Raw genomic sequence first — 26661 nt, 5'->3', positions numbered from 1 at the left:
TCCACTCTCTTGGGCTGGCAGCCTGTGGCTTCCAGTAGCTGAAGTCTTTTGCAGTCTGCTGGCATTGTACATTAGTGACCTTTAATGCGGAATTCTCCCTGGACATATCAGCTGCTGCTATCATTCAGGGGCACCGTTGCTCAAATGCCCAAGGTCAGGTTTTCCTCCCTGCAACCACTTTGTTTAAGGTAGTCTGAGCTTAATTTATTATATTTATCTGTGGATGTCACTCCTTAAGTTTTATGGTACACAAAAAGGCGCCATCACTGTTAGGGATTTCTCTCTCCCTCACTCTCTTTTAATGTTGCAGCCAAACTAGAGTGGAGAGACTCCGTCGTTTGCAGAACAGCCTGACATATTTCAGTTCTTTGAAATTATCAGGATTTTACACAGTGAGGGCAGAAGCATGAAGAAAACCAGGACTGGGCTTACTACACAATTTTGAGAGATTAGGGTAAGGGACACCAGTGCGAAGCACGAGACGAAAACTCGGGTTCAAATTTGGCTATGTATTTGTCTGCAGATTTTGGAAAAAATCATTCTCTCTTAATACTTGCCTATCTCACTAGTGGTGACGAAAATGAGAGGTGGATTGGAGAAAACTATGGATACTACCTATAAATATGGGAGAAAGATATATATATATATATATATATATATATATATATATATATATATATATATATATATATATATATATATATATATATATACATATATACACACACACACACACACACACACATATATATAATACGTATGTTAAAAAATAATTAGAAGCAGGTCTGAAGAAACAAATGTGTAGCAGAAGATAGCATGAAGCTACTTCTGTGTTGAAATATAGTTGGGGATATTGCTTTTAAAAAACAAGCAGACAAAATTAGGGTCCTTTGTTGTACTTGTAAAAACTGCATTACTTAATAAGGACAATATCTCAAAATGCATTTTAAATAAAGAGTATTGTGCTTTTCTTTTGGTTGCTTAAGTGGTTTGGTATTTTTCCCCCACTTGTATTCAGCCATCTGATCCACCTTATTGATTAGCTAAAGTAGATTAAGCCTTAAAGACAGAACACAAAACTCCTAAAAAAAGAAATTATATTGCTTATCCTTTGGCAAAAATAGAACTTGGGATTTTTCAATTGGACATTCCCATCTCCTTCTTTCCCTGTAGCTCCCACGCACTTGGATCTGCTTCAGAAGTCCCCAATTCTCCCCAGATGATTTGATAGTGTTGGGAACTAAGGGAATGTGCTCTGCTGTTTAGTTATTTTATTTAGGCTGTGTATGTATAAGTTTTTAAGAAGAGACTGGACAGCCATTTGTCTGAAATGGTATAGGGTTTCTGCCTGAGCAGAGTTGGACTAGATGACCTCCAAGGTGCCTTCCAACTTTTTATTATTGTTGTTGTTGTTATCCCATATTTATTATTTTTATAAATAACTTGGGCAACGAACATACCTAATATTCCTTCCTCCTCCTATTTCCCTATAACAACAACCCTGTAAGGTGAATTGGGCTGAGAAAGAATGACTGGCCCAAAGTTACTCAATCAGGTTTCATGCCTGTTGTTGTTAGTTGCGAAGTCGTGTCCAACCCATCGCGACCCTATGGACAATGTTCCTCCAGGCCTTCCTGTCCTCTACCATCTTCTGGAGTCCATTTAAGCTCACACCTACTGTTTCAGTGACTCCATCCAGCCACCTCATTCTCTGTCGTCCCCTTCTTCTATTGCCCTCAATCTTTCCCAGCATTAGGCTCTTCTCCAGTGAGTCCTTCCTTCTCATTAGGTGGCCAAAGTATTTGAGTTTTAGCTTCAGGATCTGGCCTTCTAAAGAGCAGTCAGGGTTGATCTCCTCTAGGACTGACCGGTTTGATCGCCTTGCAGTCCAAGGGACTCGCAGGAGTGTTCTCCAGACAGGACTAAAACTCAGACTCCCAGCTTCTAGCCTGGTGCCTTAATTGCTAGCTGTTCTGAGATCCAACCTAGCTGGATTTCACTTTACTTTATAATTTTTGCACTAACAGAATATCCGAAGCTGCCAAAGTTCTCCCTTTATTTTCTCCCTTCAGATTTGCTGAGTTACTCCCTAATGGAAATCGCAAATTGACACCACCACCCTGTCTCCTTTTATTATCCCTCAGCCTCTGAATAAAATTACTAAGATATAATCATTTTTATTTACAGTACCTAGCAAAGCAACAGAAAAACAAGTCCAGCTTTAACATATACTTTATTTTAACATAAAATCCATACTTTAAATTGCTGGGATTCTGAATATCCAAGGATATAACAGTAGTCCTTTTTAAATAGTATAGGCTTAAATATATTCAAAAGTCACAAAACATGTGTTTTTCATCTATTGATCTTTATGGACTGCATGGATGTGAAATGGATGTGAAAAACAGGTCTGATCTTGCACGATTATGGTAATCTGAATTTTTTTTTTAAAAAAAATAAGCAATCATTTAAAGGCTTACTTTGCAAGCATCACATTTACACCCATTTAGAACATTATCATTAAAGCTCATATGAAAAATTCAATCAGGATAAAACTTGCTCACTGACCTTCTACATTGTATCATAGGAAAACGTATTCATCTTTCTTTTTCAGCCCTTCACAGCCGTTTATGTTGGGTTAAACAGCAGCTTAATGCAGATTGCACAGGGGAGAAAATATTAAATCCCATTCCTCATGGGCATCATCTAGATCAGACATGTCAAACTCGTGATGTCACATGTATCGGGACAGTTTTGCCATTGCTGGCAATGGGGTGGGTGTGGCTTCTGGATAACACGTCCAGCCCATGGACCGGCAGTTTGACACCCCTGATCTAGATCATGCCTTTGGTAGCTTTTTTTTTAGAATAAAGAAATTAGTGCGAATTAATATTTTTTAAAAATTGGAGCATTTATTTATATTTTTATCTCACTTTTTTCATATACAGCTCAAAATAGCAAATATTCCAATACTCCTTCCACTTCCTATTTTCTCCACAATAACAACCGTATGAGATGAGTTGGGTTGAGGTATTTTTTTTCTTCCTAGGATTTTTCTGCAAGTGCAGGGTCAGATTAACCCAGCATTGATCCAGTGGTTGCAATAAGAATTGACCAACCAGCTTATGTTTTGAGCCTGGGGTAGTCTGAGTGAGAAAATGACTGGCCCAAAGTCACCCAGCCAGTTTTTCATGCCTAAGGCGGAACTAGAACTCATGGTCTCCTGATTTTAATCCAACACTTTAACCACTACATCAACCTATCTCAGGCTTAATGTGTGGTTTCCACCATCTCAACAAAGTTCACTTTATACTAACAGAAGAGAATAACAGAGTTGGAAGGGACCTTAGAGGTCTTCTAGTCCAACTCCCTGCTCAGGCAGGAAACCCTATACTATTTCCGACAAATGGTTGTCCAATCTCTTCTTTAAAACTTCCAGTGTTGAAGCATTCACAATTCACATAACAGTCAGGAATTTCTCCTTAGTTCTAGGTTGCTTCTCTCCTTGATTAGTTTCCATCCATTGTTTCTTCTCCTGCCATCAGGTGCTTTGGAGAATAGCTTGACTCCCTCTTCTTTCTGGCAGTGTTCCCTCAGTGTTCCTCCTGAGATATTGGAACACAGCTATCATGTCCCCCGTAGTCCTTTTTTCCCCCATTAAACTAGACATACCCAATTCTAGCAACCATTCTTTATATTTTAGCCTCTAGTCTCCTGATCATCTTTGTGCTCTTCTGTGTACTTTCTAGAGTCTCAACATCTTTTATACATCATGGTGACCAAAACTGGATGCAGTATTCCAAGTGTGGCCTTACCAAGGCATTATAAAGTGATAGTAACACTTCATGTGATCTTGATTCTATCCCTCTGTTAATGCAGCCTAGCACTGTGTTGGCTTTTTGGGCAGCTGTAGCACACTGCTGGCTCATATTTAAGTGATTGTCCACTAGGACTCTGAGATCCCTCTCACAGTTACTACTATTGAGCAAGGTACTACTGTACCTGTGCATTTGGTTTTTTTTTGCCTAAATGTAGCCTTTTTTCACCACTGAATTTCATTTTGTTAGATAGCACCCAGTGTTCAAGTCTGTCAAGATCCTTCTGTATCTTAAGCCTATCTTCTGGAGTGTTGGCTATTCCTGCCAGCTTGGTGTCATCTGCAGATCTGATGAGTTTCCCATCTATTCCCTCATCCAAATCATTGATGAAGATGATGAAGAGTACTGGGCCTAAAACAGAGCCTTGCAGTACCCCATTGCTTATTGCCCTCCATGTAGATGCAGTTCCATTGAGGACATGTTGAGTGTGGTTGGTCAGCCAATTACAAATCCATCTGGTGGTGATGCTGTCTAACCCACATTTTTCTATCTTATCAAGTAGTAGGTTGTAGTCTACTTTATCCAATGCCTTACTGAAGTCCAAGTAAATTATGTCCTCTGGTCCACTAATTTTGTCACTTTGTCAAAGAATCTGTGAAACCAAAATACTTAAAACACTCTTCTTGATCATATAATACCTATTGGCTTACCCAAGCTATGAATGTACGATCCCTTATCCCCCCTTTGAGTTGAGTTTCCCTAAAACTAGCAGGCGATTCCAATTTCCTCTTGGAGTTTTGGGGGTCTGCTATAGTTCCTGACAGTTTGAATGCTCTGATAGCCTTTTGTCCTTATTTTGAGGGTTATTCCTCGTACAATGTCTGTGATCATAGGCATTTAGGAAATGTATGGGTGTAACTTCCTTATATAGAAGATTCAGTATACATTCACACATGTTGAAATAGTCCACACTAGTTCTCTGGTTATTCAAACAGGGCTTATTGTAAGGACAAGGTGTTCTGTTTCATTCTTCTCCAACAACCTCCTAAGCTGACTTTGTAATAATGCCGCTTGGGGGGGTGTGTGTGAAAGCCCTAATAAGCAGGCATATACATAGAATGAAGGCTACTGCTAAGCTTGTAAGCCGCCCTGAGTCTTCGGAGAAGGGCGGGATATAAATGGAATTAAATAAATAATAAATAAATAAATACTTACAAGTCCTAGATTTATTTGCTGGCTGAGATTTCCAGGAATTGTTGTTGTCAATGCATCTAAAGGGAATTATGCTGGAAAACATCAAATCTCTATAGTCTTGTTCTGTGCAATGCCATTAGTGCTTTCCTTCAATTTCTCTCACCTCTGTTAATGCCAGAATACTGAGTCTTGAAGAAGCTCTCTTTCCCATGAGACAAAAGGAGTTCCTAAAGTTTCCTCTCTTTCAATGTTACTGGATCCCCTGGATGACCTTTACTGCACTATGATAGTAGGAGCAACTCTGAAATGAATATTAGGTGACTGCGGGTAGAAGCTGCCATTTTAATTTCCTCAAAGCCAGAATAGCATCGTTTCATCAGGGAGGCTGGAGAAGAATCAAAAATTCCATCAGCTACTGTGTTATGCTCTGTAGCCGCTAGGTATCCATGGAATCTTTTTCAAACACTTTCCCTAGCCCAAGGTCCATGCAACTATCAGTACAGATGGGTCACACTGGGATCCTGTAAGGTTAAGCCCATTTATTCAAGGGAGGCAAAGTTGGCACCACAGGCATAGAAGAATATCTAATAAAAGGGGTGTGTGTGGAGGGGGGGGAGAGACCAAACTAAAGGCAAGGCAAATGGAAGCTAAATATGAGAGGAAACTAAGTATAAACTTTAGTGTTATGGAGAAAAAAATAGCAAGGAGGATTCAGTTTTGTTGTGTTTTTTTTTGGTCGACATTCCCCAGATGTTTGGTGTATCTAACAGAAGCATGTAACCAATAATGCAAAGGTTCCTCGAGGCATTTGCCTTTATAGGGTTTCCCAACACTATCAACAGAGAGATTTCTTTGGGCACACTTAAAAACCTCCCTGCAAATCGGATGAATTTTGGCATAAGAAGAAAAGGCTGCGTTGGGTTCCCCGGTCTCTCGGCCACTGAAAACTTCGTGAGGTCCGAGGGTGGATTTCGAGAGAGCCAAGCGCCTCGGGCGAAACTAAGCAAAGTTTCACCCAAAGGCGTTGTCTCTTAAAGTCCTTTAGCCTAATAAGACCGGCGGACTTAAAGAGTCCTCCGGGGCTGGTTTTCGCGATCCGGTACCAGAAAAACAGCCGGCAGCACTCCGCCTCCACCCTCTTTCCCGCCCTCCTTTAAGCAAAGAGTTCGCAACGTTTGCATTGGCGGCTGTCCTAGAAGGGCACGGCTTACAACCATGAGGAGGAAGGCGGCAGTCCAGCCGCACCGACTGAAGCACCAACAGCTCCAGCGCCTGCTCCCTTCTCCAAGTGGTTTCGCCGCTGCTCTTCTTCTTCTTCTTCTTCTTCTTCTCAGGCAGAAGTCACGTGGAGGGCTGTCTCTTGCCCGGTCTCCGTGGTCGCAGGAGCGGCGGGGCTATTTTAAAGTCATTTCTTCTCCTTCTCTCTCTCCCTCTCCCTCTCTCTCCAGTCTCAGTTTCAAACCTCGGGCTCCCAGGCAATAAAGTTACACTCCTATGTGCGTTGTGCGCGCGCACGTGTCCGGGGGAAAGCAGCGGAATCTCGCCTGGCAGGATTTCGCCTTCTGAGGCGAAACGCCCCGTTTTCCCGCTGCCTTTCTCCCCCCCCCTCCCCCGCCCCCTCCCTACCTAAGACTGCCTAAACTGCTTCTTGCAAGTTATGTTTGCTGCCTTGCCACGCGGTTGTGAGCTGCCTTGAATGAAACGCGCCCGGCGGGAGAGAAGGGAGCCAGACTGAGGAGGGGGAAATATATATATATATATATCCAGGACGCGTCTCTTTCTCTACCCCAAGTTTTCAGTTCAGCCGCCTCGAGATGGATGAGGATGGGATTCATCTCCACAGAATTGCCCGCGCGTCATGTAAGTGTTACTCGTTTGCTTTGGGAAGGAAATACAGCTTCAGCCGCAGCACCAGGGACGGAAAACTCTCCCTTTAGCTTTAGTTATTCTTCCCGGGTAGCAAGTGAACAAACAAAACAAAAAAAACCCACCCACCGAACATCTGGACGTTCCTCATAAATGGAATATGATGGCATTGCGCTGTAGTCCTGCCAGTTTTTCCTGAAAGAAAGAGCGAACGCAGCAGCGTTCTTTAACAATGCATTTGGGGTTTTAATATTTGAGAAGCATTAGATGATCAGCTTATTTTTTTTCCCAAGGACGATTCTCTGGGTAATTGTTTCTGTTGCACCTATGGTCCGCAGAAGGAATGTTTTCATATGAATTTATGTTCATTTCTTGCATGGATTTTATTTGAAGATTGATTTTGAAACGCCACCATGCAAATAACAGCTGTCATAAATATAAATGGGATTAACTATATTTCTGCTGATTATTTAGCTTGGTCGCACATTTATTTACTAATGTTTACACAGGCATTATTTGTGGTGTTCAGTGTACAGGGAATTGTGCTCCAACTTCCTTTATAACTGTATAAAATGAACATGCAGCTTAGCTATTGATAATAGGGACTATGCTAGTGTGTGTGTGTGTGTGTGTAACAAATACTGTATATAGGTAAAAATCTGACAATTATTTGTTAAAGAAGTAAAAAGTAATGAGATCATCAGGAATGTCATTTATAATAGGATGGGTAAAATACTTCTGGTTAAGCCAAAATGAGAGGCTATTGAGAAGAATTTTTAAAAGCAGAAGAAAATTGAATCTTAGAAGTGCTTCCATATTCCCCACAACTAATTGATAAAGGTGACACATTCATATCTTAATATCCATTTAATATACCTATGTTTTTCAGAGCTGCACAACAGGTGACAATCATTGTATAGTTCTAGTTTCTTTCCAGGATTTTTCAAAACTCAGTGGTTAAGTTGAGTTTTGTTGAAGTGGTTAAGTTGAAACACTTTAACTGGCCAGCTGAACTGTATACAAATGAAATGTAAATTTAGAATGGCACCGTTTATAAATTCCATGCTTTGTAATCATGAGGCCAAATCTGGCTGTTTGATTCTAAGAATAGAATGGGGAACCCCTTTTCTTCACTTCCTTCTTTAAAATTCCCATGAAGTGCCACCAGTATCCTGAAGCTGTTTATTAAAGCAGCCAAATACTGAATTGGAGTTCAGCCCACATCTAAAAGTATCGTTGTATTCTCATCAAATTTCTCACCAGCCAGAATGTCTCAGGCTAAAGGGGAGGAAAGTGCAGACAAGGGGCACTTAAGAAAATTAGCCTGATATGAATCAGCTGTGGTTTGATCACTGGCACTTTTTGGGGTAGTAGGTATTACTGATTGTCAGTGTGAAAAAGGCCCTTATCAAAGTTTAACACAAGGGATAAAAAAGACAAGTCAGCTAGAATTTAGGACATTAATCATTAATATTTGGGCCAGTGGGTGCAAAGTACTACAAGACAGATTATTATTCATAGGATATATAGGGAACTAGTCATATGCATCTATAGATCTGTACCTCAAATGAGCAAATAAATTATTAAACATTTGTATTTTCATTTGTTCAACTTAGTACTAGTAACCTAGATCACATAGAATTATATTAGTCTGTGTTAAACATGTAGGATATACTCCAAAAGAGAAGAGATGCATTTTTTCTAGCTAATAGAATATGTACATTCTGTAGATTTAGTTCTACAGAATAGTTGTGTAGCATTGACTATTAGCCAAGTTCCATGACATAAAGACCATTAGGGAAAGATCTGTAGATATTAGATTCATTTTAAACAATAGAAAACAACTTAATTGCTTTCTATGAATATTCAGAAATATGGGCTACATAAAAAGATTAAATCCAGAAGTAGGCTTGACCCTTGCTCTGATACTATGAATGTCTTACTCTCTTCCAATCTTTATTATCAATGCTTATTGACTACCTCATCTATATGTCATGGTTCTTATCATAGAAAAAAATCACTTCTCTAATTGCAGAAGGGGCAGGGGAAAGGTTTTTGTGATGCCTTTCCTTATATAAGAGCCTTGGTGGAGCAGTGGGCTAATGCCTCCTTAAGTAACACCAGCTGCCTGCAATTAGTGCAGGTTCGCATCCCACCAGGCTCAAGGTTGACTCAGCCTTCCATCCTTCCGAGGTAGGTAAAATGAGGACCCAGATTGTTGGGGGCAATTAAGCTGACTTTGTAATAATGCCGCTTGGGGGTGTATGAAAGCCCTAATAAGCAGGCATATACATAGAATGAAGGCTACTGCTAAGCTTGTAAGCCGCCCTGAGTCTTCGGAGAAGGGCGGGATATAAATGGAATTAAAATAAAAAAATATATAGTATTTTGAAAAAGCTACAGAGAATATCTGATTAGCTAAAAGTGGGAGGTGCGAATGCATGTCCTTGAAAGTCTCATTCTACTTTTTTTTTGTCTCAAATTGAGAATTGGAATTTTTGTTGTTCTAACCTTGTAACAATACCTCTGGATCATCCATTAGCTGGATAATCGGTAAGAATGAAGAAAGGCAATTTTTGTTCATGGAAGAATCAACACAAAATCTTGAAATGAGCCCATTTTTTGTCTGTATAGGACATAGAAAGAACTAAATTCAGATTTTTAGTATTACTTTTGATAGTGATCACTTATAACCTGGTATCTGAAAACAGAGAAATAATGACTTTCCAGAATTTGTTGGACTATAGGAAATATGGTAATTAATTATGCTAGTTGGCGATGGTAGGTAGCCGGGAGTCTAACAACTGGAAGACTATAGATGCCCTGTTTATTTACTTATTATTAGACCTGTTTGCCACTCACCTTGTCTCTTCCTTGTCAGTATTGGCAATGTTCTGTTTTGTAGGATACACTGTGTTCTGAAAGCATTAGACAACATATGGCACAGATGTCTGAATCTGGTACCTTTGAACTCCCATAATTCCCAGCCAGCAGTCATTGACATCTCCTTTGTAGGACACCAGGTTTGGGAAGGCTAATTTAGTAGGTGGCTGAGCTATAGCTTTGGTCCTGCCATAGAGACATGAAAAACATTGCATTTAGTGGGATTTTTGTAAACCACTTAGATGTATTAAAGGGTCAGAAAATTGTTCTGGAATATGGTTATTCTGTCCCTCTGAGTCACAGGAATTCTCTTTCATGAGTTTGTGGTTTCACTGAAAGGATAAATGAGATGACTACTTTCCTGCTCTGTCATAATCCTTCCCAGTCATAGGCATGTTACCCTGTGAGACAAACATTAATGTTATTTCTAGCTCTAGTTTATGTTGATCCTCCTGTTTCCTAGAGAAGTTTGAGAGTATGTGTGAGATACTGATTGGGGGCAGGCCAGGGAAGCATTAACAAATGTTATCATGTTTCTAAGGAATCTGCATTACTGTATCTGCCGTCAGTTTTTGTGACTTCTAGTCCCTGAATGATAATTCAGAGCAAGGTAAAGGCCTAATTGTGTTTGATGGGCAGGAATGGGAAATGTGCTGAATTTCATTCTTCTCAAAAGTTTTCACAATTCACTTTTTCTACTGTTGAAGAAGAGACGTTAGCCAGTTTGTAACCACGTGTGATTGTAAACTTGGCCAAACTACCATTTTAATAATAATAATAATAATAATAATAATAATAATAAGAAGAAGAAGAAGAAGAAGAAGAAGAAGAAGAAGAACAACAACAACAACAACAACAACAATAATAATAATAATAATAATAATAATAATAATAATGTTGGAAGGGACCTTGGAGGTCATCTAGTCCAACCCCCTGCTCAGGCAGGAAACCCTATACTATTTCGTACAAATGGCTGTCCAGTCTCTTCTTAAAAACTTCCAGTGTTGGAGCATTCACCGCTTCTGGAGCCAGGTTGTTCCACTGGTTAACTGTTCTAACTGTCAGGAAGTTTCTCCTTAGTTCTTCTAAGGAGAAACTAATCAAGGTTGCTTCTCTCCTTGATTAGTTTCCATCTGTTGCTTCTTATTCTGCCTTCAGGCACTTTGGAGAATAGCTTGACTCCCTCTTCTTTGTGGCAGCCCCTGAGATATTGGAACACTGCTATCATGTCACCCCTAGTCCTTCTCTTCATTAAACTAGACATACCCAATTCCAGCAGCCATTCCTTATATGTTTTAGCCTCCAGACCTCTAATCATCCTTGTTGCTCTTCTCTGTACTCTTTCCAGAGTCTCAACATCGTTTTTACATCGTGGTGACCAAAACTGGATGCAGTATTCCAAGTGTGGCCTTACCAAGGCATTGTAAAGTGGTATTAATACTTCACGTGATCTTGATTCTATCCCTCTGTTAATGCAGCCTAGCACTGTGTTGGCTTTTTTGGCAGCTGCAGTACACTGCTGGCTCATATTGAAGTCATTATCCACTAGGTCTCCAAGATCCCTCTCACAGTTAGTACTATTGAGCAAGGTACCCCCTACTATACTTGTACATTTGGTTTTTCTTGCCTAAATGTAGAACCTTACTTTTTTCACCATTGAATTTCATTTTGGTATCAAAGTACTATTACTGCAGTAGACATTGCAGCAATACACTGTAACAGCTCTACCATGTTGTTTTCTCCTATAGCAGACATTAACTTACCCTGAAAATACAGCATACAACATTGTACTCAGGAGAATTTGGGATTTTGGATATATGGCCTGAAATCAAAACAGGTATAGTTTAAATTAATTCATATTCAATAAATTGAGACATAACTAGTAAATTGGATTGAAAATAGAAGTAAAGCTTACACTTTTCCTGTCATGACTGTCGGGGGAACCTTGCAAGGACAGAAAGATGGATTTAAAAAACAACAACATGAATTTAAATCTACCTCCTTACTGCTAAACTTGGGTTTAGAGTATGGGTAGATAATTTTGAACCATAATTCAACATTTCCTTTGGCAATGTTGGCTGGAATTCATGTGAATTGAAATCTAAAATATTACGGCACAGTGTTGCCTACCATTATTTTAAGGCTGTGTGCAAAAAAGTCCAATAATTAATATTCTCATTAGCTGGACAGCTGCTAGAAAAGCTCTGACTTGCTCATAACAGTTATTAAAAGTTTTCTATAAGGGCTTCCTGGTAAGGACCTTTGGCAGGTAGGTTATTCTTGTGAGCAGAACTGGACAGAACCACACTGGAATAGGCAGCCAGGAGACAGATTCACCCAGAGGAAGAAGAGATCAAGGCACTTGCACTCTGGATAGGTGCTCCTTGCAAGGAGACCACGGGAATTAAGTTTCTTGTGCAAGATCTTGAGTTGAGTGGTTTGAAAGACAAAGGATTATCAATCCACCCAGGACTGCTGTGCAACATTTATGGACATATATGAATGGCATAAAAACCTCTCACTTTCTTAAACACCATAACATAGAGGGATATTACAAACAGAAGATAAGAATAAAAATACTTTATGGAATTAAAAAGAGAGAAAAAATACTATCTTAAACTTTTTAATTTAGAAACAAAAAGTTTAAGAACGTTGTGATACCAAGAAGCTACTATGCCCTTTAAATGGTTAAAGGGCATAGTAATTTTAGAAAACAGAAGATTTCTTTTACATATATGGAAGCGCCTTTGAAAACTGTTAAATTAATTAGACAGACTGAACAGACCTTTGTGGGAATGCTGATTGTTTATTTGTAAGGAAAAAAATATAATTGGTGAATTTTACAGAACAAGAAGGTAAGGGTAATATGACTGTGGGACTGTAACTACAGAGAGTTAATTGGGACTAAAGTGTTAAAGATAGAGAAAAGCAAAATAGAACAAAAAGGAGGAACTTCCCTTTTACTTTCACCCTGGTAATTAACATATTTTTACTTTCTCATAGTGGCTGCTATAAAAAAAGCAAAATCAGGAGAAGGAAGGGGGGGTTCAATAGAACAACTTACAGATAAGGGATTTTATTTTTACTAGGTTGCAAAAATGTTGAGTAGTTTTGGCAAGAAGATTACTGTAATGGCTGCCAATAGTTTGGATGTTGTAACAAGAAAGGGTAGCATTTATAGAAATAAAAAGGGATATCATAAAAGAAGAAGAATGAAGAATCTGTAGAACAATTGGCTGAAGATCAAAATTGAATTAATAATGTAAAAGTTTTGGAAAGTAAGAAAAAAGTTATAAATAGAGAGATGGAGAAATAATTGCCAACTTGGCATTACTGGAACTGAGAAAAAAAGAATTTTCTTTAAGATTTAGACCAATTCCAGAAGAACATGGACAGGATATCAGAGAAAGATGGTTAAATCTCTGTCTGATTTTCTGGATTGGGAGGAAGATGACAATGAAACAGAGATCAGTAAGATTTATAGGATTAATACAAGTGTTGCAAAATTAGGAAATGTTCCAAGGTCTGTCCTTGTGCAGTTTTCCAGGAAGAAGACTAGAGATCAATTTTTGTAGCAGCATTTCAATACTAAGTTGAGGTATGATAACACAGATGTAATTCTACCTAAAGAGATTCTAATTAGAATACTGTGTAAGAGAAAAGAGTTTTTTTCTGACAGGCAAACTTAGACAATTCCATTTAGCTGGGACAAGTTGAAAAGGATAATTTTTATTTTTAAACAGCAGAGATTCAAGCAAGAGATTTTTTTGAGAAAATTTAAAGAATTGGAGGAAATGCAAATGCAAATGATAGTGACAAATGTTACAAAAAGATACAAGAAGACACTGAAGATGATACCAAGTTTTTTTTTATTATTATTTTAATCCCATTTATATCCCGCCCTTCTCCGAAGACTCAGGGCGGCTTACAATTTAAGCACAAACCAATGTGCTTAGCAATAGTCTTCATTCTATGTATATGCCTGCTTATTAGGGGTTTTGGGGGGCCTCAAGCGGCATTATTACAAAGTCAGCTTATTGCCCCCAACAATCTGGGTCCTCATTTTACCTACCTCGGAAGGATGGAAGGCTGAGTCAACCTTGAGCCTGGTGGGATGCGAACCTGCACTAATTGCAGGCAGCTGGTGTTACTTGAGGCATTAGCCCACTGCGCCACCAAGGCACCAAGTTGGGTACTACAAATATTGGTATCTGATTTATAAATGTTTAACATAGAATATAAATGGAGGAAGGGACGCGGTGGCTCAGTGGGTTAGGACACTGAGCTTGTCGATCGGAAGGTCGGCAGTTTGGCGGGTCGAATCCCGAGTGCCGCGTAGCAGAGTGAGCGCCTGTTACTCGTCCCAGCTTCTGCCCACCTAGCAGTTCGAAAGCACGTAAAAATGCAAGTAGAAAAATAGGGACCACTACGGTGGGAAGGTAACAGCGTTCTGTGCGCCTTTGGCGTCTAGTCATGCCGGCCACATGACCACGGAGACGTCCTCGGACAAGCGCTGGCTCTTCGGCTTTGAAACGGAGATGAGCACCGGCCCCTAGAGTCGGAAACGACTAGCATGCATGTGCGGGGGAACCTTTACCTTTACCTTTATAAATGGAGGAAATATTCTTTAAAAGAGAAAAAAATATTTGAAAACATTAAAATGAAATGTGATTTGCTTCCCAGATTTGCTTACTGATATGCTTTTCCTAAAATGCATTAAATATTTGGATTGCAAAAAATTGGCTGAAAAATTTATACAGAAACAGAATGTCCTCAACTTATGACTGTTTGTTGAGTGACCTTTCAAAATTATAAAGGTGCTGAATGAAGCAGTTTACATTCCCTGTCCAAGTTATGGCCATTGCAGCATTCTTGTAGTCAAAATTTGGGCCTTTGACAATAATAATAATAATAATAATAATAATAATAATAATAATAATAATAATAATAATAATAATAATAATAATAATAATAATAATATAATAATAATAATAATATAAAGTTGGAAGGGACCTTGGAGGTCATCTAGTCCAACCCCCTGCTCAGGCAGGAAACCCTATATCATTTCGGGCAAATGGCTGTCCAGTCTCTTCCTCCTGCCTTTATGAGTGATTGCAGGGCTGTTCCAGCAGCCCTGGTACCTATTCCCCTCCCAACCTACATCACTGGGTCTCCGCAGGCCTTGGGCCTGCTTCTAGCCTGTTGAGTCCCACACCCATCTCTACACACACCCCATCACCAATCGGCCACTTACATTTTGCGGTACTGAGGATCTCCTGGAAGAAGCTGCTCTGCCATTCAACCTTTCTACACAGTGAAGGCTACGTGACTCCAACCTGGAAGCAGGCACCATTTTGGAGCGGCCTCAAATCATTGAGGCCGCTCCCAAAATGGTACACACCTCTGGGACAGAGCCACATGGCCTTCAAGGAGGCTGAAATGCAGAGTGGCCTGCTCTGTTTCCCCAATACAATAACTGGAGGTTAATGACTGCATTGGTGACAGCAAGAATAGGGGGTTGCAAGTGTTATCATACCTCAACTTAGTATTGAAATGCTGCTACAAAAATTGATCTCTAGTCTTCTTCCTGGAAAACTGCACAAGGACAGACCTTGTAACTGGCACACAGTATGGAATTGCTTGAATGCAACTCTAACCATAGCTGCCATTTGACAAAGAGATGAGAATCCAAGACAACTCTGAAGTTATGAGTCAGCATGACCCTGTCCAGAACCAAAAATGGAACATAATTGATATCAATTGTTTTCTGAATCTACTGTATTGCTCTTCTGTCATGCTGAGAATGAGGGCACTAATGTACATTGACTGTATCTCCAATACATGATCAAGATATACAAGTGAGTATTATCTGAATACTGATTATAGTTAACCCTGTTCTAGTGCATAGCATCTCCTAGTGATTTTGTGTAGATGTTAATCTACACAAAGTGAAAGAGTAGACATGTGGCATTCTATAATAGAGGGCCTTATGGCTTGACCACACTCCAATCGGTATCACTGACTGAAACTGATTTCCAGAGGAAGAAGAAGAATCACTGCAGTATGCCAACTCTCAACCACAGAGGTAGACCAGAATGGTATCATGATTTATAGTACTGAAGAGCTGACAGGTCAAATAGAACCAGATGGGCCTACTCCCTTTATCCCAGTCCTACCAAGGGATATCTACAAAATTAAGCACTGTGGTCTAGTTGCCATATCCAGCCTGAATCCAATTGAAACAGGTTCAAATAATCTTTTTCTCTGGAGTCCTCCATATCTATGGGCCCATCACCTTCTTGACAAAATGGAAAATTAAAAACAGATTGATAGATACCCAAAACACTTGGGTTGAGTGATGTCATTTAAGAATGGGACAAACAATAGCTTCTTTCAAATATAGCAGTACTTTTATGGATGCATTTACTACCACTCTGACCTAGTCACCCATCATCACCCTAGTGGCTTTTACCAATCAATAAGATCGGGGCTTTAGTCCACAGACAGAAGAACTGGTGGTTTGAAAGACTCTGCCTATGTCCTTGAAACAACAATTTTGCAAAATCATCTTTTTTTGGCCTTGCCTAGCTGTTATCTAATTCCAAGTAGACTCAAAATATTTTATCCTCAAGATGCACTGAAAGTTCTTCACAGTGGCTTGGCACATTCTTCCAGTTTATCCTTCCCCTGTCAGTGTCTGAAAAACTCTAAAAATGGAAAGTGGGCAGCAATCAGAGGATTTCATAAGAGCAGACAAATATTGCTGCTTTACCATTATTACCATCACAGTGTAGGTTCTTTTCAAACCCACTCTGTCTTTCACAAGTTTCCACTTTATGTCCTGGACTTTCTCAAGAAATCAATGAGTTTTCCTAGATTAGTAAGCAAGTAAATTCTGCTCTTGCCAGGCATTCAAGTTACCAAGGCCTCAACAAAACTGTACATTAGTTCAGGAAATTCCCCTTTGGATCTGTTGTGGAGTTGTTAGAACCCAGGATGAATCAATCAAATAAGTCCCTTCCTGGTACTGAGGAACGGGCCACAGGTCAGTTTTATAGCAGTGAACTGGCTGTCATGGTTCTGATAGATGAAACTGATAAAAGAATTTCAAGGCAAGAATTCTTCCTTAAAGAACATTTTATTAGGAAACAAAGTATCAGCACTTACATAGTTGAACCCAAAACTGAGATTCCCTCCCCCCCCAGGTACAAAGTAACAAGTTGCAATTCCCCACCCCACAAATGCTGTCATAAATCACATTTTCCAATTAACACAAGCTTTTCTCGCCAGCTCCTCAGCCAGCCAAAACCTTATCAGACCATGTCCTTGAGTTCCCACACTTCTTCATTGTTATGGCTAGCTAAACCCTCAAGCATTTACCCCATCCCCCCTTCTACATCTGAACTCTAAAAGAATAGAAAAGGCACATTGGAAGGAAAAGTAAAAATGGCTGCTGATTCTCAGTTGTCAGAGGGACGACATCCATTGTCACAGCGTTGACGCTGACATGATGAAGGACAGACATTAATATTTCCCATCCTTGTATCACACTATATTCTCTGAATCAAGGAACAGAACCTATATATGGCCAACTTCATTTGTTGAGCTGTCTCTGATCTCTGAACTCGGTCCCAGGAAAGGTACATTGAAGCCATTCAGAACCATAAGCTTTGGAGAGTCCAGTACCAGCCCAGAAATGAGATCAAGTTATGTCAGGAAGGACCCTGCTATGCAGTTGGAAAATGATACAGAAATAGCAGCCCCAACTTCTCCCTTGAGTCCAACTTCAGAAACAGAGCCTTACATCCAGCTATTTTCAGAACCATGGTGAAATGCTGCTTTAGAATACAATGAAAAAGGTTTGTATTTAAAATGACATCACATTCTTTTCCTCTAACTTTCTTTGTAATGAGCTACGTATTTTCTTAGATTAAAAAATTATCCAGTTCTGCTCTGAATTAGAACTTCCAGGATAAGTCTATTGTTTTATTGTCTTTATTCCAATTCTATACTGGGTATGCAGATATCTATTTCCAGCACATATTGAAATGATTAAGTACCTTATATAAACCATTAATCAGTACTGACAAAAGATTAATAACTACTTTAATTTAATTAGACCCCTACTTTTGTCCTTGAAGCTGACAGACATGTATATCATTAACTTTATATATTAATTGGATATCATAATCTTGCAGAGACTGATATGAATTCTGTAGCTTGCTACATGTAAGTTGATAAGTGGGCTTAAATGTGTTAAGACCCCATTTCTTGGGTTTACTGTTAATTGGTAAACTTTATTTTGTATTTATGTATTTATTTTTGTTTATTTTATTGTTTTAAAACATTGTTATTGTTTCTATAGTTTTAGAACTGCAAGCCACAGTCACTTGCCTGAGATGGGCCTCTATATAAAATGAATGAATGAATGAATGAATGAATGAATGAATGAATGAATAAATGAAATCTGCCAGTAATTTTCAAACTCTTCATAAGGCTACTTACAAGCAGAGTAGATTTTCAGCAGAGCTGCTCAGTTAAGATGCCTTGGTTTGCCCAAAAGCTAGATAAAAATGTAGACGAATGTGTGAATTTTGATAGAATGGAAACAGGAAAATAGATGGAGAAATAAGACATACAAATAATAGTAACAAAGTAGTGGGTTGCATGTGATCTGTTGCAAGGAGTTGAAAGAAGCTAAAATGTCTATATATATAAAAATGTATTTTGGTCCACTTTGTGAGTGAGAATTGGGTGTGTCAAGGCAAAGATGGAAATAGAATGCAGTGGGAATATAGAATACCTCTCAGAAGTGCGTGTGTGATGGAACAAGAAAAGTTCAGGAAAGAATGAGAGTAGGTTTACTCAAAGAGTAAAAAAGTACATGGAGATAGTGTGGTCATACAGATAGAATGCCCAAGGGCTGAATTGCAAAGGAAAACTATGAAGGTAGAATTGAATGGATTGAAATGCAAAAGACATCAAAATGTGTGATTGGAAGGAAATTATGAGATTCTCAAAAAAAAGAGACAAACTTTCAACAACAAAAAACAATTATAAAGTGATACGGTAGGAGAATGGGTTTTCAATAATAAAATGGTATGAAAATATAGAATGAGTAGTGTTGGTGTTTCCTCTTCTTTTAATTTTATTCTTTTAATTTCTTTGGTTTATTCTTTCTTATGCTTTTTTTCTGTTTTGCATAACATTGCTTGCCCGAAAAGAAATAGTATGATTGATATGTATTCATTGGGTGTGTGTGTAATATATTCAAATGTTATATTAAAGGCATGTATGCATGGGGACACAGACACACACAGACACACAGACACACACACACACACACACACACACAATAGTACTTGGTAAAATTTATCTCACGCCATCAGTGGACCAGTAATTATTTGAAAATGTACCTGTCCTCCATTATCCAACCCTCGGTTGTATTCAAGCACCAATCTTATTAGTATTTATTTGACTCCGTTAAAATAGAGTTGTGTGTTGTGGTGAGCTATATGTTGATGATGTTGTTCAAAATCCTAAGGCCACACATCCATTTTTCATATGGATGTTAACCAGTAACCAGAGTAAAGGTGTTTGTGGAACCTCACAGCATAACTAACAGGGAGCAGAGACCCAAGTTCCTAATCTGTTTCTGAAATAATACCCTATATATGGGAACCACTACAACCCAAGATGTACTTTTCCTATGCCTATAGTACAGAGATATTTGTATTAGTCTCATTATTGCATAAATATCTAGGGTGCAAAGTACAATTCTGCACCTCTGTTCTCCTCTCAGATGCCAACCCTGCCACAACAATCCGTGTTGCCAGGGTCTGCAGCACTTAAAATATGTCAGGAAATGACCTGTGCCACAAATCAGTTTTAATGAGATCATTACTGTAGTATTCTGTATAAGATTTATTATATCATTATGTAGATTTAGTTTGCTGTGGTTTTTTTATGTTCATTTGTTGTTTTTACCCCTTCTTTTAGATTTATGTAATGTTATTTTTGCATTTTTTTATGTTTTTAAATTTCTTCTACCCTCACCTCTTCATGCTGGTATTTGACTGTAATAAAGGTTGATTTGATTTGAAAGATAAGAAATAAAGTAAGACTATTGTGGAAAATTCAGAACATTGCCCAACACTGAGGAGAAACAAGCAACCATTTATTCAACAGTTAGAGTACCAACTTTACAAGAATAGACTAGAATAGAATACTTTATTGGGCAAGTGTGATTGGACACAAAAAGGAATTGTCTCCAATATATAAGCAGAAAAGATGGGAAGGATAATAGTAATACAGCATACTGCATGGGTAATATCCTTAGACCAGGGGTGTCAAACTCAATTTCATTGAGGGCCGTATCAGCATTGCGGTTGCCCTCAGGGGCCCGGGTGGGTATTGCCAGGGTGGGCGTGGCCTACTGGGTGGGTGTGGCTAGAGTGCGTATGGCCTACTGGGTGGCCGTGGCCAGCTCTACATCGTTTGCATCAAGGGTGCCTATGGGGGCCTGGGCAGGAGTGGGTCAGATCTGAGGGTCTCTGGCAGAAGGAAGGTCTCTGGGCCAGGGCCAAGGCAGTGGGGGCTGTTCCCTCACTGTTTCCAGGATGGCTTCGCGGGCCACATGAAACTACTTCGCGGGCCGGATCCGGCCCCCGGGCCTTGTGTTTGACACGTCTGCCTTAGACAAAAGACTATGGGAATTTAATGTTCAGCAGAGTGATGGCATGAGAGAAAAAACTTTCTTTGTGTCTAGTTGTTTTGGCACAGTGTCCTATACCAGCATCCCAAGGGGAGGAATTGAAACAGTTTATGTCCAGGATGTGTGGGGTTTGTAAAGGAAAGAGGAACCCTGAAAAATTAAAAAGCAAAGATTGTTAGGGAAGCTGAGGGCTAGAGAATAGTAAATCCTAGGAATTTCATTTGTTGAAACTTGAGGAAGCTGGACAGGTCCTTCTTGGTGTTGATTATCTCATTAGGCAAAACTGTCCTTTCAGGATGGCAGTAGAGCAGGAGACAGCCATTATGAAGGAAAAGGATTTTGGGCTGTCCTTTATTATGGATGGAAGGTTGAGTTTTTGACATGTTACCATGTTGCAGTTCCTTTATTAGGACTGTCTTTGAGCTGGACTCTGAGCAAGTGAGTAAGGTTTCTATTCTTTGGTTTAGATAGGACTGCAGGGGACTTTGTCTGGGGCCAGAGAGGATCAAATTGGGTTTGATAGGATTAGGCAAAAAGAGGAGATGGGTTTGACCCTGGTTACATCCAAAAGACAGAGAGAAAGGAGATGCAATGTTTTGTGCAGCATTGTGGAAGATCCATTGGACCCTGATGATCTCCACAATGCATTCTTTGTAACTATAATTCATTTAAATTTTAGATAATATTATTTTGTTGATATTGATAGTTTTAGATACTATTACTTTACCATTATCATATTTAATATAATTTTAGGTTTTACATTATAATTTAATATAAGCTGCATCCAGTGGTGGGATTCAAATATTCACATCTGTGTGGATGCTGTTTCCGGAAGTCCATTCTGGGCCTGGGCAAAAAAACATTAGCTGAACTGGTGCGAACTGGCTGAATCTCACCACTGGCTGTATCCTAGACTTCACTTATAGATGTTAGGTAGTTTAACAATGTATTTTAACTCTGTCTTAAAACTTTATTTGTTTATCATCTGTAACTGGACTGTGATTGTAATCAACTGAACTGAAAGTAAGATACTCTTTCAGAAGCCAGAACCTTAGGTCACAAAGAAAAGATCTTATTCCAAATCAGTATAGTTGAGAAACAAAACCCAGGTGTAACAGAATTAAAATTTTAATGTAAGGACTCAAGCATGCTGAAATAATAAGCTTTCTCAAGAAGTTGATGCTTTGGTGATCTAAGTAAAATGTTACATTGCCTTTTGGAGATCAGTAAAAACTGGCTTCCATGAACTGATCTCCTGGAAATGATTCTTGAGTGCTTTATCCTTATGCTATCCAAATCCTGAAAAGTGTAGTCTTACCAGTACTATGGATACCCAAGATGTATCACACATGATGGAGTCTTCTATTAATGTAAGAACGTACGTTGCAGGAATTGAAATATAGGATAAATTTATAGCAGTATATTGTTCTTTACAGATAGTACTAAGAGCTGCTTTTCTAATTTTATGATTCTGTTTAATCACAATTTCCTGGGCAGTCTATTTTATATTAGCCCTTTCTTTTTACTTGTACTAAACAGTTGTTGCCGACTAGGCTTGGAGCAATTATGGTGAATCTCTGAGAACTAATGATAAGCAAGGGACTCCTAGCTACCTTACTAACAAGTGAATCATTTCCTAGATTTTAATCATATAAACTGTATCTTAAGTATGGCTGTACAAATGCTGCTGCAAAGATTATGGTTTTTTTCTCTTTTTCTAGTGGCTCAAATTTGAACCACAGTTCTCAGAGAGGGAGATTCTTCCTGCTGCTATTCTTCTAAAACACAATTTAAGATTGCATTATTTCCATGTATTAATAATGTCCCCTCGTGTCAGGAAAAATACATTGTCTGTGTTCCCAATTATTTTATATCATTTATATTGCACTGGATCTAGTTTAAGACAATGCCATACATGTCCAAATAAATCTCAAGGGAAGTAGATGTCAAACTGCGCTTGTTAGCTGAATTAGGTTGAATTTATAATAATTGTGAAATTTTATTTATAACTTAAATCCAATTGATTTTAAGCAGGATCAATGAAACTACTGCAACTCCTTAAAGGTGTATGGATCTGAGTTTAGGAACAGGGAAAGAATGCGCAAACCATTAAGAGAGGACTTTCAGCAAAGACCACTCAGTCCTGGGAAAAGGGAAGATATGAGAAAGATCTCAAAGAGCAATATCCTTAGTTTTATCTCATGTAAGATGGATCAGAAAGGGCCCTAATGAACTTTCAAGATTCTGTTACTGTGCTTATTAAAATAAAGGGCTTTCCCAGAATCCCTACCATGACTGTTTCTTGACCTTGGCTACCTAAAGAACTGACAACAATATTGAAAGCTTCCAGAGCTTCTTTTCTCTTTCTTAGGACTGGCTTGCAGCCACCTACTATTTTTATTTTCCAAGAATTACTGCGGGGCTTAGTAAGTACAGATTATGCTACAGGCTGGAGCCATGCTGTATTACAAGCCAGCTTCCTCTGATAGATGCCAATAGGAAAGTGTGTGTGTGTATATATATCTATATATCTATATATCTATATATCTATATCTATCTATCTATCTGTGTGTGTGTGTGTGTGTGTGTGTGTGTTTTCTGAGGTTTTCGCGGGTGTTTGTATGTAGATCTTTGGTCATTCGGGTTTTTCCCCACATAGAATTGAAGGTATAAGAGCAACGTTTCGACAAAATCTCATCCGTCATCCTCAGGCTGGTGGCTTCAGCTTCTGGGAGAAGTGTGTTGTAGTGGCTGTTTGTTCCTCTTTTTTAAACTGCCAGAGGGGGTGTGTTCTGTGGGTGGAGGTGTGCTCTGATTGGGTGGGGGGTTAGCTGTGTTCTGATTGGGTGGGAGTGTGTTTTGAATGGGGGCTGTGTTCTGAGATACCGAAGGCCATCGACAGGCAGTAGTCACAACAGTGACAGCTCATATTTGTGTAATATTTTTTTTAGATTGCTAACAAAGAATTAAAGGGAGACTGATATGCATTTTACATACTGATATGTAAAAACAACTGCCTAATGTGCAATCAGCGCAGGTTCGAATCTCAGAAGGGTATGGCTGACTGATGAAAACAAGTAAGTTTGAAATGCATATCAGTCTCCCTTTAATTCTTTGTTAGCAAGCTAAAAAAAAATTACACAAATATGAGCTGTCACTGTTGTGACTACTGCCTGTCGTTGGCCTTCGGTTAGGCTGAAACAGGAAATAAAGATTTGTCCCATGTTTGGGGCCTAGCAAGTTAATCTAAATAGTTAACAAGCATTTAAAACATATATATATATTACAAGCCAGCTTCCTCTGATAGATGCCAATAGGAAAGTGTGTGTGTGTGTGTGTGTGTGTGTGTGTGTGTGTGTGTGTGTGTGTATGAAGGTGTAGGAGCAACGTTTCAACGGAATCCCATCCGTCATCCTCAGGCTGGTGGTTTCAGCTTCCTTCTTCTGCTTCTCCCAGAAGAAGGAAGCTGAAGCCACCAGCCTGAGGATGACGGATGGGACTCCGTCGAAACGTTGCTCCTACACCTTCAATTCTACGCGGGAAAAAACCCGAATGACCAAAGATCCACATACAAACACCCGCGAAAACCTCAGAAAACAGGCTTCAGCTTCGTTCTTCTGGGAGAGGATAATCTCATATAATCCCATTTATATCCCGCCCTTCTCCGAAGACTCAGAGGGCGGCTTACAATCTAAAGCACAAATCAATGTGCTTAGCAGTAGCCTTCATTCTATGTATATGCCTGCTTATTAGGGCTTTCCCCCCCCCAAGCAGCATTATTACAAAGTCAGCTTATTGCCCCCAACAATCTGGGTCCTCATTTTACCTACCTCGGAAGGATGGAAGGCTGAGTCAACCTTGAGCCTGGTGGGACTTGAACCTGCACTAATTGCAGGCAGCTGGTGTTACTTAAGAAGGCATTAGCCCACTGCTCCACCAAGGCCACTTAGGTACACATTGTCTTCCATATTCTGTGTTAATTATGATATTGATTGAATATGTGCCATCAAGTCATTTTCAACTCCTAATGACCACAAAGATAAATTTTCTCCGTGATGATCTATCCCTAAGCTGTTCTTTCAAGATTCCCAAATTGCCATTATAAATGAATCCATCCACTTTGCTGCTGGTTGTCCTCTTCTTTTTCATTCCACTTTTCCCTGCCTGCATTAGGGCCTTTTCCAGAGAGCTAGTTCTTTGCATAATGTATCTGAAGTAGAATAATTCAAACCTGGTCATTTATGCCTCAAATGAGGATTCTAGGCTGGTCTGTTTGATGATCCATCAGTTTGTTTTCTTGGCTGTCCATGGTCCTCTCAGGAGTCTCCTCCAACTTCAAATTCAAAAGCATCAATACTCTTTCTACCCTGCTTTTGTTAACTTAGAGCAGGGGTGTCAAACTGCTGGCCCGCGGGCTGGTTTCATCATACCGAAGCTGCACCCACCCCATTGCTGGCAATGCAAAAATAATCGCAATACATCGCAACACATCACGTGATGTGGCGAGTTTGACACCCATGACTTAGAGGTTGAAAGCAGCTACCTTTACTTGCAAATATGCTGGTGATGACCTATAAAGCCCTAAATGGCTTGGGTCCGGGATATCTGAGGGAACACCTGCTGCCGGCATCAAGCTCCCTTCGTCCAGTGCGCTCCCACAGGGAGGGTCTCCTCAGGGTGCCACCGGTAAGAGATTGCCGGCGGACGACACCCAGGGATAGGGCCTTCTCAGTGGGTGCGCCTGCCCTTTGGAACCAGCTGCCAGTGGAGCTGAGGACTGCCCCCGACCTCCGTTCATTCCGCCGGGACCTGAAGACCTGGCTCTTCGAGCTCTCTGGCCCAGGCTGAGAATTTTAATTTTAGTTTTAATTTTAATTTTAACTGGGGTTTTACTTATGCAGGAACGAATATAATTTTTTTTTAAATCTGTTTTTAACTTTTGTATCTTTGTTTTTAATCACCCTGTAAACCGCCCTGAGTCCTTCGGGAAAGGGCGGTATATAAATGTAAATAAATAAATAAATAAATAAATAAATAAATAAATAAATAAATAAATAAATAAATAAATATGGGGAGGATATTGTTTTGTATTTTAAGGAGGGCTTAGGGGCTCCAGATGGGTCCTGTGCTTGTTACCTCACTAATCTTGAGAATAAGCAGAGACTCAGCCTAACTTGGAATTTGCGGTGCCTGTGAATTAGAATGTATGTATATCCCACCTCCTGAAAATATATTTAGGCATGTGATGACTGTTAAGGGTTTGCTAGTTTATTGTTTTGCTCTGTAAGGAGTCTGTTTTATATCTGGTTCATGAGGCTCTACTCAATTTTACTCTCCCAAGTGGCATTCATGCCTTTTTCCAGTAGAGAGTTCCTGTTGCTGCATTCTTATAAGAGTAATGCTTTTTCATTTTTTCTTTCTGTAAGGGTGCCAGATAACCTGCCTTTACATAAAACTGCTCCTTTATCTCTTTTGTTACTGCCATCCACTCCAGTTAGCTGCATGATTTCCAAATATTTGTTCAGTTTCTTCAAAATAGAAAAGCTTCATTTTAAAAGCTGATGAGGTTCATAGGTTTTATTATTATCTCCAGTGTGAAAAAGAAGACACGTTTAAGATTCCATTAAAATTTCTAGGGTTTGTATAATGAACTTTTTTTTATGTTTTGTGTTCATCTAATCATGCAATATGTTTAGCTCTAAGAGTTTGAGTTTCAGGGTACTTTGCTCAGAAAACAGACTTTAAAAATAAACTTTAATAATGTTACAATACTTGTAATACAAAATGTTTGGAATCCTATGTCTGGTTCATGCATTATAATAAGCCATTCTATGGTTTTCTTCATATCATATGAAGCCATTCCATGTACCACAGTGCTAAACCAAAACCCAGCCAATCACATTATGGCTTGCTGTATTGACAGTACTTCTATTTTTTTCTTTAAAAAAGTATTTCTGAACTGCTTACATTAAGTTAATCTTTAAGTGGTATGCAAGAACAAGCAGCAAAAAAAGATAGGGCATGCTATAACCATCTTAGTAAAATCATCATCATCATCATTTTAGCCATTGTCTGTCCATTGCAGGATGAAGGCCTCTTCTGCATATTTCTTACCAATACAGTCCTGAGCTTTCTTTTGCCAACTGGGCTTGCAATATATGCTGATGTCATTGATCCATCTTAGTT

The 26661-nt window shown here is 39.3% G+C and overlaps 1 protein-coding gene across 5 annotated transcripts in view; it reads left to right on the top strand.

Moving 5' to 3' along the window:
* Positions 1-26661, top strand: part of ANO1 (anoctamin 1) — a 173859-nt gene that overhangs the window by 38338 nt on the left and 108860 nt on the right. The window contains exon 1 of one of the 5 annotated variants that reach the window (XM_081312899.1): positions 6764-6872. The exons of the other annotated variants lie outside the window; for them this stretch is intronic. Within the exon in view, the coding sequence (XP_081169025.1) occupies positions 6827-6872 (46 nt within the window). The 5' untranslated portion in view covers positions 6764-6826. Of the gene's footprint in view, positions 1-6763; positions 6873-26661 lie in introns of those variants that run through there. 5 annotated transcript variants of the gene reach the window in all.

Source organism: Vipera berus (genome assembly GCF_964194415.1).
Source record: "Vipera berus genome assembly, chromosome: 1".
Taxonomy (NCBI): domain Eukaryota; kingdom Metazoa; phylum Chordata; class Lepidosauria; order Squamata; family Viperidae; genus Vipera; species Vipera berus.
Note: the sequence above shows the minus strand (reverse complement) of the source record. Positions and strands in the feature narration are given on the sequence as shown.